Source organism: Natator depressus, chromosome 1, assembly GCF_965152275.1.
Source record: "Natator depressus isolate rNatDep1 chromosome 1, rNatDep2.hap1, whole genome shotgun sequence".
Classification (NCBI taxonomy): Eukaryota; Metazoa; Chordata; order Testudines; family Cheloniidae; genus Natator; species Natator depressus.
Window position 1 is genome coordinate 139,373,826 of NC_134234.1, and position 14,097 is coordinate 139,387,922.

Genomic DNA, 14,097 nt, shown 5'->3' on the forward strand with positions numbered 1-14,097 from the left:
CCTCTTTGTCAACAAATCTTACTATAAATGACATCTTTTCACTGTGACTAATGTCGGGAGTGCAGTCTATAATTACGGTCTAGTACTTGGTTTTGCCGAGCCTCATCAATATGTTATCAAGCCATAAGCTCATTCAATTTGTTTTGATTTGTTTTGCTGCAGTAATGGTCCATAGCTTCTTTATGAACTACTCGACATAGGTGCTTACACATGCTTCATGCTTACACATGCTTACACATAGGTGCTTACAAATACATCATTGTATTTCCCAAGGAGCTCTGCCAAACCGAGGAAATTACCTTTATATTCAGTGAACAACTTATTCGAAGAGTTCCGGAAAACCAAATTATTCTTTGTAAGGAAGAGGGTAATTGAGATCAGACACTTGAGCATGTTTCTCCAATGCTGGGTTTCTACATTACTAATGCACTGATTTTCTGCATCTATGCATTTACTCAGCTTGAGCCTGGACTCAACCTCCATCCATTTGGAGTAGGCCATAAAATGGCCAGGAGACTTTTCATGTTGCTTCAGAGCAACAGTTAAGTAATGCCAGTGGTTGTACCAAGAAAGCACAAGTAACGATTTGGCATTCTTTTCAAATATTTTGCAACAAGAACAGACCACTTTGTCAGTTGATTTCAAGTAAACTAGCCAACGCCAATTTAGTTTCTCACCATTCTTGAGCACTCTTTTGTAGTGTAACTGAGAAGTGTCTCTTCTGCTCATTTACTGGTGTCATATCCTTAATTTTTCCTGGCCCATTCAAATGATGATCAATATCAGCAGAGTTTAAGATCACTGGCTATAAAGCAGGATCTGATGTATCGATTTGTGGTGTGCAGTTTTTTTCACTGCTGTTTCTGTCATCATACGAGGTTGATTCTTCTTTGTTTCTCTCCTTTTCATGTGAGCTACATTCTTCTTTATCATCACTCTCCTTTATACTACCAGGAAAATTGAATGATTTTCCATCACTTTCCTCACTTTTCCATTCCTTATCTTCAGGTAAATCTGCTAATTCCTTAGTATGCTTAGCTCCTCAATTTCTTCTGCAGTGGGATGATTGCTACTGTCTAAAGCCCAGTCTATGTTGTTCATTTCAGATATTTTTGTTTCCTATACTGAGCTCCTGAAGGCTTCTTTGAGGGCATCTTTTATTTTCTACGGGAGAAAACAGACAGTCATAGGGAGAGCAAAAGTCTGTGTTCTGCAGTCCTAGAAAGTCATCAAACATTATGGCAAAAGAAGTAACAGTATTTCTTTTATATTGTTGCATAGATAGGGGTTTGACAGATATCTCTGGAGTCTCATTAAATATGTCCTTTTTTAGTTATTACTTACTCTTCAAGTCTTAAAACACAAGTACACTTTCACAATTACACAGTAAAACCAGGTTCACAGTATCACAACTGGGCTCTTACTTTACTTTGTTCTTATATCTCACTAACTGACTGGCAACACCCCACCCCTTATATACCCACAAAGGCATGGCTGACAACATTCTAGGAGGTTCAAAGAAAATGTAGTTCTCAGAAAGTCTAGAAGGTTCCATGAGATTCTATAAAGATCCAGAATATTCTAGGAGGTTAGTGAATAATGAATCCACATATGGAACACTAGGAACATTTTACTTCAAACATTCTATTTTCCCTTTTCCCGCTAACAACAAAAACAGCACCCTGAGCCTGGCAACCCCCAATCCCAGCATGCCAGGCAGTCGCTTGCCCCTAAATCTGGCCCTGGTTTTCGGTTGCTCTTTAAGTAAGAAATAGAATGAAAAAAATAAGCAACTTAGAAAGGATGTTCTAATTTGGGATAACAGGAAGTAATGCAGCTCATTCATTATTGTGGCAGGCTGTTCTCAAAATGTCCTTTAAATTATGGCTTTGCTCTTTCTTGGTTTTATGAACTTGGTGAGGCAGGCAGTTGCCTGCATTTCTTTCCCCCTACAGACTGTCTGCATGAGTCTCTTCTATACCTGAGTGACAATTAAAAAATATATAGGAAGCAAAAAAAAAAAAAAGTCCATTTGAATGCAGTTTGCTTTAGAACTGACATATAATATATGTTTATTGAATGGCTCTATAATGACTCATTCTTAATTTGTATTATTGGCTGGGAGTGATAGGAAACTAGTTTTTCTGATTACATCAATGTTTCATTTGATTATTTCCACAGTCTACGTAAGCAATGTGGGAATTGTTAAATGAAGAAATATCAAAAAAGTACTTATTGGCTTTATTTATTTATTTTTTTTGGCCTACTATGAAAAGACATCAAATGTCTGCAATCTGTTTTAACACATTTTTTTAAATATATAATTCATGTCGTACCGTCAGGAAAAAAATGTTCTGCCAACCGTTTGAAGTACTATATTTAGTTCCTTTCAGAAAATACATGTGCCATTATATGAGAGATTTCAGATGTGAAATAACTGGGAAAATGAGATTCTCAAATTTCAAAAGCCTAACAAGGTCTCTAACAGCTTTCTGGGAAAGTATATGAATATGGATTATTCAGAAAAATTCAGTGAAAACTATTTTCATATGTTTGGGGGAGTGGTGCACGTGTGGGTCTGAATAAATGCTTTTTGGGAGTCCATAATCTTTGAATAAAGTCAGATCAATCCTTTTCTCAACTTTAGTTGTACTTTAAGCTTTACAGCAAAGGGAGGCAGCACACACACAAATTGGAATGTAGGAATGTAAGGTGGCCTTTTTTGCAAGGGAAGCGACAGGGAGAAAGTACTGCTATTTATGTATCATATAACAGTGCTGGACTTTATTCCCCATGTCTCTATACTGAATGTAACCGGTAGTGAGAATCCCAGAAGGATATGGCAGCACTTGGGTGAACTGAGGACCTCCCATTCAAGTGATGGGAACAAATAGAATTGACACTTCTGGACTAAGAATAGGGATTTTATCTTTGGAGGAGGTAATGGTGTCTATATTCTGTGAAAGAAGCAGGATCCTCTTAAACATGCGTGCACACGTGCGCACGCACACACACAGTGCCATGGATGTGTATCCTCGTTTATAATCTTACATTTTTTTATACATTTTTTCTTTAATGAGGATTGGATACCCAAAGCATCAATCTTGTTTTCCCCTTTAATAATAAAAATAATAACAACAACAATTAATATTTAATAAATAGAAAATGGACAGGCTAATGTGGTAACACATCCAAAATGACAGGCCATTTTGTTTTGGCTTGGCAGATCATGCGTGTTTCTACTTTATTTAAATCATCCCTTTTATCTATTGATGGCAACCAAACCATACAGTGTTTGGATCTACCGTTTGTCTTCAGTGGTCCAGTTTAACCAATCCAGAATCCCTTCTCCCCTTTTTTCAGTATTGATTCAAGAGATAAGAGGGTAGGGACTTTATTACATCAGCTCTCATTGTTGAACACCAGACTTGTCAAGGTTCCTCCCCCACTCTGAACTCTAGGGTACAGATGTGGGGACCTGCATGAAAAACCTCCTAAGCTTATCTTTACTAGCTTAGGTCAAAACTTCCCCAAGGTACAAAATATTCCACCCTTTGTCCTTGGATTGGCCGCTACCACCACCAAACAAATACTGGTTACTGGGGAAGAGCTGTTTGGACACCTCTTTCCCCCCAAAATACTTCCCAAAACCTTGCACCCCACTTTCTGGACAAGGTTTGGTAAAAAGCCTCACCAATTTGCCTAGGTGACTACAGACCCAGACTCTTGGATCCTAAGAACAATGAACAATCCTCCCAACACTTGCACCCCCCCCCTTTCCTGGGAAATGTTGGATAAAAAGCCTCACCAATTTGCATAGGTGACCACAGACCCAAACCTTTGGATCTGAGAACAATGAAAAAGCATTCAGTTTTCTTACAAGAAGACTTTTAATAAAAATAGAAGTAATTAGAAATAAGAAATCCCCCCTGTAAAATCAGGATGGTAGATACCTTACAGGGTAATTAGATTCAAAACATAGAGAACCCCTCTAGGCAAAACCCTAAGTTACAAAAAAGATACACAGACAGAAATAGTTATTCTATTCAGGACAATTCTTTTCTCAGCCATTTAAAGAAATCATAATCTAACACGTACCTAGCTAGATTACTTACTAAAAGTTCTAAGACTCCATTCCTGATCTATCCCCGGCAAAGACAGAATATAGACAGACACACAGACCCTTTGTTTCTCTCCCTCCTCCCAGCTTTTGAAAGTATCTTGTCTCCTCATTGGTCATTTTGGTCAGGTGCCAGCAAGGTTACCTTTAGCTTCTTAACCCTTTACAGGTGAGAGGAGATTTCCTCTGGCCAGGAGGGATTTCAAAGGGGTTTACCCTTCCCTTTATATTTATGACAAGACTATTGCCTTTTCCCTTACTGGAGAGTAGGGGGACATTTTTAGCTTTCCAAGAGCCAAGCCTATACATTCAAAAATTAGAAGGTGGAGGGAGTATTTAGTGTAAAATGAGTCAGAGAACACCATTTGTTGTTAAAAGGCTTATTTTTCTCTTAATATGTTGCTGAATGTGTCTCTTTCAGTAAGTGGACAGCTACTCAATTAGAAGAGGAAAAGGAGCGCTGAGGGCACAAAATGATAGGTTGATGGTGTGGTGCCTCTATGAGTTTGTTTATACTGCTGTGGGAGGAGGAGAAAAGCGTGTTCTTATAACCTGCATTGGCTAACTTGGGTAAAAAATAGCAGTGAAGACACAGCAACTTGGATCAGCAGTTTGAGTTAAACTATAGGGGAGCCTGGAGTTGAACTGTGTGTTTGTGCAGTGTCTAGAACAATGGGGACTTAATCTTGTTTGCGGCTTCTAGTGTACTGTAATACAAATAAGCCATGTGATGTCCTCCACAGAAGAATCTGTCAGGCTGGACTGGCAACTTCCCAGCTGCAGAGAACATATTCTAGGTAAATGTACTTGTGCTGGGATGCAGACTTCTTGCTTTGCCTGGGATGGGAACCTGCAGCCATGACCCAGTGGTGCTGCCGGGGTGAGGCCACATAGTGGATTGAGGACTGAATCCTGGCAGGGCCATTCAGAGCTCTACTTGAAAGCCTCTCTGAGCTGAGGTAATTAAATGCATATGCACCTAATTATGTTCAGAACCTCAAACAGGCCCAGACTGCTTTCATGTGGTAAAGTGAATGGGATTTGCTGTCTAGAAATCAGAGCAGGAAGACTGAGTTTTCCTATTTACATGGTATGATTATGTACAGTTTGTTTTTGTAGTTTGAAGTATATGGATTTAAGATGCATGAAGAGATTATGGCCATGTGCGTGGTGTTTTAGTTGCTCTCCGAGAGAAGAAAATCATACAAAATGAAAACAAAACCCCATAGAATTTTCTGAATAACCTGGGACTCCTGCGAAGTTCCTATTCAGCAGACATATGGGCTCTTGCTCTCACATGCTGCCATACTTCGATTTTTAGGCTTTCTGATTGTTCAGTAAAAGTGTTGTGTTGTCTTTCGTTCCCAAATAAGGTAACAATTTTTAAAGAGCAGATTGCTTATTACCTTTATATCAAGATGAGGATGGCGGAAACTCCTGTTACGAGTTGTGATTTTGTTTGTTTGTTAAAATGTCTATAGTAAAGGTATGCACTGTAGTTGTAGCCATGTCGTTCCCAGGATATTTGAGAGACAAGGTGGGTGAGGTGTATGACCCGAAGAAGAGCTCTGTGTGGCTTGAAAGCTTGTCTCTCTCACCAACAGAAGTTGGTCCAATAAAAGATATTATCTCACTCACCTTGTCTCTATAGTAAAGGTAGTTCATTTCAAATTAGTTATGGATATTGCTTTCTGTTAAGTAATGCTACTAAATGACTCCAGGTAACTCTAAATATATGATGTACTTAACTAGGAATTTTATTAAATCTTACACGGTGAATTTCTAGATGGATAAGTAACTTGTAAGACACCTTATAACAACCTAATAAAATTCTAGTGTCCTTCATTGCGTTCATGCAATTCAGAGACTAATAGCAATGGACATAGTGTGGCCACATGCTCTGCAAGCGTAACACCGACAGACCCCAGTCATTGACGGGCGGGATCGAACTTGGGACCTTGGAAGCTAAATGCATGAGCCTCTCCTGCATGAGCTAAAAGCCACATGGCCCTTAGGTAAGGCTGTAGAGCAGACTCATTAATCTCTAAAAGGTCTCAGTGCCACTAGAGGAGACAGAACACCACACCCAGGAGATGTGTGGGTTACACAAGGTTCCCCATAAGTTCTGCCAGTTCTGGGCCTCTCCAACAAAGACTACAAGTCCAAAAAACGCCCCAAAAACCTATAACAAATTATGTCAAGTAATGTGGTGGTTTTTGGTGCAGGCAAAAATATGTAGTAAGCTAGACTCCAACAAAGTCTTCAACCTTGTGTTCTACATAGTCTTACTCACTCTTTGGGACAGATTCTTTCCCCTATTCCAACCGCCATATATTGTTCTATTAATGTCTGGCAGCTATTAACGCACTGCAGCTGGCCAGGGGAGATTCTCAGCAGCATAGGTTTGCCATAAGTGACCCTAGGCTGCTGTCCTTGGAAGACCTGGCATAGGAGATGTATCAGATTCACATGCATAACACAGAGCACTACAGGGATTCAGGGCTGCTATAAATGGAGGAACCAGGGCTGCTGTTTTGGCCCCAGGAGCAGCCCGTAATCTGGAGCATGCAAAGGTGGCATAAAGCCACCTTCTCTCCTCTCTGTGCAGCATAGAATTAGATCCTTTGATTTTTTTTTTTAATGCTTAAACATTTTGCTTATCCTTCATGGGCTTTTGTTTATTTAGTCCATTTTAGTTTGATTTTTTATTTGTGGAGTCCAGAATGTTATTAACTTTTTCCCCTTTCCCTCTCTTCTTGTAGGTCTTGATGATTGCCTGCAGCAGTATATTAAGAACTTTGAGAGAGAGAAGATTAGTGGGGACCAGCTACTACGTATTACTCACCAAGAACTGGAGGATCTGGGAGTGTCACGAATTGGCCACCAGGAGCTTATCTTGGAAGCAGTTGACTTGCTCTGCGCATTGGTAAACTTCCTGGGAAGGAGGGGAGGAAAGAAAAACAGGAAATATATATTATTTGAGAGATTGCTGAATAAATAGTTAAATTCTTCAATAAACAAATTAAATGCTAAATTGCTTATATATTGTAAAATAGGAAGTAGTGCATGCCATCATGCTGAGCGGCTGATTAGAAAGAGGCTTTTAATTTAATAAACTGGTGTCACAGATTTGAGGCTGAGAGGCTTGCACATCAGCCTTAAGAAAAAAATCATTCTAGGTCAACTCCCCTTCTCAAAGGCTAGTTTCTATTCAAATTGTAATGTGAAATTGTTGTATGAGAGTGCAATAATTGGATTCTGGTTGCCCTTTAAAAACAAAAGGTCCTGATATTAATCAAGTCAGTTTCCAGTGTCCCTTTCATGTACTCCCTTAGAGTATTATAGATTACGTGTTGGATGATTATTCCAGTTTGTTAAAACATAGCTGCTTTTATTTTACAGTAAAAAGGGATTAACTGTTGAAATAATTATCTAATGTGTAAATAGATTCATAGATACTAAGGTCAGAAGGGACCATTATGATCATCTAGTCTGACCTCCTGCACAACGCAGGATCTCACCCACCCACTCCTGCGAAAAACCTCACCTATGTCTGAGCTATTGAAGTTCTCAAATCGGGGTTTAAAGACTTCAAGGAGCAGAGAATCCTCCAGCAAGTGACCCATGACCCATGCTACAGAGGAAGGCGAAAAACCTCCAGGGCCTCTTCCAATCTGCCCTGGAGGAAAATTCCTTCCCCACCCCAAATATGGCGATCAGCTAAACCCTGAGCATATGGGCAAGATTCACTAGCCAGATACTACAGAAAATTCTTTCCTGGGTAACTCAGATCCCACCCCATCTAACATCCCATCACAGGCCATTAGGCCTATTTACCATGAATATTTAAAGATCAATTAATTACCAAAATCATGTTATCCCATCATACCATCTCCTCCATAAACTTACTGAGTTTAATCTTAAAGCCAGATAGATCTTTTGCCCCCACTGCTTCCCTTGGAAGGCTATTCCAAAACTTCACTCCTCTGATGGTTAGAAACCTTCGTCTAATTTCAAGTCTAAACTTCCTGGTGGCCAGTTTATATCCATTTGTTCTTGTGTCCACACTGGTACTGAGCTTAAATAATTCCTCTCCCTCTCCAGTATTTATCCCTCTGATATATTTATAGAGAGCAATCATATCTCCCTTCAACCTTCTTTTAGTTAGGCTGAACAAGCCAAGCTCCTTGAGTCTCCTTTCATAATATGTATGCTTCCTGACATCTGATTAAAGACATGAATGGTATAACGCTCACTAAGAAGGTTGTCTGCATTCTCAGATTAGGGATAGATGCTCCTACTGGGCATGGGATTATAGAATGAGAAGATAGAGTGTGATTCCACTAAAATGTTCTTGATTTTCCAAATTACTGGGGTTTTTAATATGAGCTAGCTTTCAGAGCTTCAGAAGCATCTGTAGGGAAGCCTAATCCCAGTGGAGCGAATCCAAGCTGAAGGATTCAAGTGGTCTTCAGGGGGCTTTGTAGTCCTGTGCATCTGCCAAAGTTGTTTTTCCATGTGACAAGTCTCTAGGTTGTATTGTCATGTCTTTGGTGGGAGTTTGGAGCAGGGATGGGACTCAAATTAAAAAGAAGAGGGAAATACAATAGGACAAGAAATAAGATAGAGGTTTGGGTTTTGAACACGCTTTCCTCTAAGAACATTCTGTAAAGTTGTACAACTGTTGACAATGACACACAGAGCTTGAGTGCAATAGGAGAACCTAGCCCTGGGGTCTGAACATATTTAAGATTTTGTATGTGTACACACACACATGTGTGTGTGTGTGTGTGTGTGTAGAGAGAGAGAGACACACACACACACACATGGGACTCTTCTGAGAACGGCTGCAGATGTTCAGAGGGATGTAAAGTAGGTTATTTGCTATAATATAAAGTTCAATGAAAATATAAAGAAAACAAATGTTTATTAACTCAGAAGAAACAAAATTGAACTTAGTGTGTTTGGAGTGGCTGCACACTAGTGTAAACAAGACAGATTGTAACTTTTTTTTCATAAAAGCGTTTAGTTACACTGAGTGAGCGTTATTTGTTATAGCTAGTATAAGCTTGTTTCCTCATGCCCAGTTACTATCATTTATGTTTTGAGAAATAGGTGCACCATATATTTATAATTACCACACACATAAAATAATATAATGGAGTTGGGTTACATGCACAGGATATGAGGAATTTGTAGTGAAGGTTAAACATCATGCTTAGTTTGTGCTATTGTCTAGACCAGGGGTCGGCAACCTTTCAGAAGTAGTGTGCCGAGTCTTCATTTATTCACTCTAATTTAAGGTTTTGTGTGCCAGTAATACATTTTAACGTTTTTAGAAGGTCTCTTTCTATAAGTCTTTACATACAACAATAGTTTAGTTATATATTAAAGTAAATAAGATTTTTAAAATGTTTAAGAAGCTTCATTTAAAATTAAATTAAAATGCAGAGCCCCCCGGACCGGTGACCAGGACCCAGGCAGTGTGAATGCCACTGAAAATCAGCTCACATGCCGCCTTTGGCACGCGTGCCATAGGTTGCCTACCCCTGGTTTAGACATTAGTGATCAATGTTATGTATAGGTATTTAAGAAAGATAGGGTATAAAACTAACCTTATTTAAGCAAGTGCTTAATTGATTACCTATACCCCCTTTTCTAGGGTTCTTTTAATTTCAATTGCTTAACTAAAGAAAAGGATTCAAGTTGAATTTAGTTTTACTGAGTTTATTAAATATCATTAACAGTAGCAGCTAATAGTATAAGGATATCAGATGACAAAAATAGCATTGAGTTATGATTTGGCTAGCACAAACTAGAAAATTGGTTGATATAACCATTTACATTTTTCAGACTCAAATCACACAACCACAATAGAAAACAATACTTACACTTAAGCACGTTGTTTAGATTTTTGATTGAGTTCCTCAGAATAGGGCCTCGCTTTGTGCCAACTGGGTATCAACACCGGTGTTGATAATGCAAAAGAGGAAAAACAATCCAAAACTAGAGCACAAGACACAGTTTGGTCAGTTACTTATGTGCCAATTCACCCAGGTCTCCTTTCCAATGGATTTATAGTAGTCAACACTTTTAACCTACTTCCCAAATAATTATATTAGTCCCAGGACCTGATTAACACTCCTAACTAATGTAGGTCAACTCCTACATTTATGACAGACTGCTTAGACTGAGTGCAGTTCCAGAAGTTTGCACACTTTGCCTCATTTATGTCTGTATACCCTTGAAAGGCAGTATGAAACCATTAATTATGGTTTGGGCCCTATCAAATTTATGGTCATGAGAAGCACATCATGGACCATGAAATCTGATCTCCCCCATGAAATCTGGCTATTGTAGTGGAGGCGGGCTCCTACCACGCACTGGGCTCCAGCTGCTAGTCCTGGCTGGGCTGGAGAGGGGCGGCACTTCCTCTTACCCTCCAGGGGCCGCTTCCGGGGCTGGGTCAGACCCACCTTTGGGAACCCCCACAGCTTCAGGAAGCTCCACGGGTGTGCTGCCTTCAGAGCCCAGCTGGAAGCTGCGGCAGGATGCTCCACAGTTTCTGGCTAGGAGCCTAGCTCTGAAAGCAGCGCAGAAGTCAGGGTGGCAGCCGCAGAGCTTCCTGTTCCTGTTCCCAGGTTCCCAGAGGTGGGTCTGACCCAGCCCCGGAAGCGGCTCATGCAGGGGAAGAGAGAGTCCTGTCCCTCCCCAGCCCCACAGGGACTAACAGCTGGAGCCTGCTGAATGGTAAGAGCCCAACAACTTCCATATAAGGAGAGATTTAAAAGGCTAGGACTGTTCATCTTACAAAAAAGATGACCGGGGGTGCGGATATGATAGAGGTCTGTAAAATCATGACTGGTGTGAAGAAAGTGAATAAGGAAGTGGTGTTTGAATCTTCACATAGCACAAGAATTAGGGATCACTCAAAGATATTATTAGGCACTAGGTTTAAAGGCCAAAAGTATAACTGGAATCAAAAAAGAATTAGATACGTTCATGGTGGAAGGGTTCCTCAATGGCTATTGGCCAATATGATCATGGATGCAACCCTATGCTCTGCATGTCCCTAAACCTCTGACTGCCAGAAGCTGGGTGTAGACAATATGGGGTGGATCACTTGATAATTGCCATGTTCTGTTCATTCCCTCTGAAGCTCTGGTACTGGCCACTGGACCATTAGTCTGAGCTGGTATAGCCATTCTTATGTTTTTATGTTTAAAAGTTCTGTGGATTGGGATTTTGGAGGCTGTTTCTTGATGGCATTTTAAAAACTATGAGTCAGACCTTCGGATGGTATAAATTAGCATAGCTTCACTGATTTACACCCGCTGAAGATCTGGGCTGAAGATCGGTCACTTAATGAAACCATCCTTGAAGTGCAATCTATTGATGGAGAATGTGGTGGTGGGGAAAGGAAACCCCCTCTAAAAGAAGGAAATAATAGATATTTTTTACTTTGAGACTTGCATAGGTCATGGGGAAAGTAGCAGATACGGCATCCTTAGAAACTTACTTAATGTCAGTTGCTTAAATTGCTATGGCTGGGACTAGAACTTGGTTATATTCGGTGCATTCAAAATTGTGAACCTTGAGGATTACTGCAGACAAGGCATCAGTGTGATTTGCCGGAGAAAATATTGATGTGCACCCATTATGAAATTAGTTATCACTAACATGAAACATTTCTGTGCAAATGCATGGAAGAATAGAACTACTTTATCCATGAATTATTCCTCTTAAGAATTTTGTCTTAATCTCATCTTCTGAAACCATTTCTTAGGTAGAAATCCTTTCCCCTGCCTTTTATCAGTAGTTAGATCTCAAAATTACATTTGTCATTAATGGTGAACATTAAACTTAATCATCCCTGTGCTACTGAGAGAAGATTCCATTTAGGAACGGAAGATCATATGTACTAAAGTTAAGATTTATTGGCAATATTTTCTTGTTCATAGGAGTAAAATTACTTATCCCTTTTATCATTGGCCTTCATAAGCTACAGTTGCATTCATATGGCTGTTCCTTTCCCATCTTTGGCCTGAATTAAACAACAGAATCAAAAGTCCATAACTGGTCAATAAAATGAGGAAGTAAAAGGATATCTCCAATAGCCCACACAGGTCACTTTGAAGGTTCTTACTGGTTTTTTAAGGTGTAGTTGGACAGTTCACTTAGAGCCTTGCAGGAAAATTATGTTAATGCTAGAGGCACAGATGATCCCCCCCTTCCCACAAAATGACAAAAAGAGAGAAACCATGGGTAGCAGCCTCAAGAGATGAAAACCTCAGTGAGGAGAGGATCCATTTGCAGAGATATCCCATGCACATGTTTCTCTCAGGCCTTCTTCCCCGTGGGAATAAGGCCATGGAAACGGTCACCAAACTTGATGGATTCCCAGGGAGCTGTGGGAGGCCAGGCATCCGGTTGGAGGGGCTGTGTTCATGCATGGGCTTTTTTCTGGTGTTGCCATTGGAGCTATGTCACTCGGAACTCCTTATAGCCCGATCTGATGAAGTGAGCTGTAGCTCCCAAAAGCTTATGATCAAATACATTTGTTAGTCTCTAAGGTGCCACAAGTACTCCTTTTCTTTTTATAGCCCCATGTGGCACCAGGACTCCTGAGAGGAGGTTCTGGGGAAAAGATAACACACCTCAAAGCTGAATTACCTTTTATGGGGAGTCTTTGAAGGGACCTGTTGGGGATGATTATTCCCTTTTGTCTTTGGCTTATTCAGTTTTCTCCTGGTCCACCCAGCCTCCATCCTTCCCCACACATGTGCCTCAAACCCATGTAGGAGGGAGGAGGATGGCACTGTAATGTTACCTGATTTCCCTTTCTGTAGGCCTGTGCACAAAACTGCCTTTGCCTCCCCCTCCATGTGAAATTAAGGGGTTTACAGTCTGTGTTGTGGATCTTAATTTTTATTTATTTAACTTTGATGGCTGCTTATGAGAGTTTAAAAAGGTGCACACCCATTCAGAGGAATTGGTGTTTAAAGATGTCCATTCTGGAATAACAAGATTTAAACTGGTGTCACATTCATGACAATGCCCGTGGTTTTACTGCTTCTTTTAAGATATTAGTGTGAGATCTGGGTGTGATGTTTACTACCATACAATGGTATTCTGACATATGAAGTTCTAGAGGAATGAGAGCAATTGTCTAACTAGGACCACAGTGATCTATTTGAGAGAACATACAGAAAAATAAGTAATTATTGCTTTGTTTTATGGTCTCTGATTGAATTGGACTAACAAAATAATTGTATACATGCTTTATTAGTGATAATCTTCAGTGTCATAAGGAGAATTTGCATTTCTGATGTCCCAGAAGATAGTGCAGTGATACAGAAGTCGCTATCTGAAAAGCACAGATGGAATTGCTGGGACCAAGATCGTCATTTATGTGAGACTCTCAAACTCCAAGGAGTTGTGCAGAATTGCTTTCCCTTTTTAGCACTTCCTTTAGCAGGATAGTATTGATAAACATTTCAGTCACTTCGGCATAGTTTGTTTTTCAGTCAGCAAAATCTCATAGCAAATGTTAGTAATAAGAGAAGTGTTGTTGTAGCTGTGTTGATCTGAGGAGAGACAAAAGATGGGCAAAGTAGTATCTTTTATTGAACCAACTTCTGTTGGTGGAAGAGACAAGCTCTGGAGCTTCACAGAGCTCTTCTTCAGGTCTGTAAAAGGTATCCAGAGTGTCACAGCTAAATTACAAGTTGGGACAGACTGCTAAGCATAAGGAGTATCATATGGAGTATCATCAAACAGTTATAACCCATGCTTGATGGGGACCATATTCTGAAAGAAATCTTTTCCAAACCTCCTCTTCTGGCCTTCAAACAACCCCTGCCCCCAAACTCACCAAGCTTATCATCAGAAGCAAGCTCCCCACCGACCAGGACACACCAATGCAAAGCAGGACCAGACCCTACCAAAACAAGAGATGCAAAACTTGCAGATGCGTT

At 40.1% G+C, this 14,097-nt stretch overlaps 1 protein-coding gene across 5 annotated transcripts in view; it reads left to right on the forward strand.

Moving 5' to 3' along the window:
• CNKSR2 (connector enhancer of kinase suppressor of Ras 2) overlaps positions 1-14,097 on the forward strand; it is a 375,664-nt gene that overhangs the window by 50,888 nt on the left and 310,679 nt on the right. For all 5 annotated transcript variants that reach the window (XM_074968071.1, XM_074968093.1, XM_074968061.1 and 2 more), the window contains exon 2: positions 6,883-7,046. In XM_074968071.1, the coding sequence (XP_074824172.1) occupies positions 6,883-7,046 (164 nt within the window). The remainder of the gene's footprint in view (positions 1-6,882; positions 7,047-14,097) is intronic.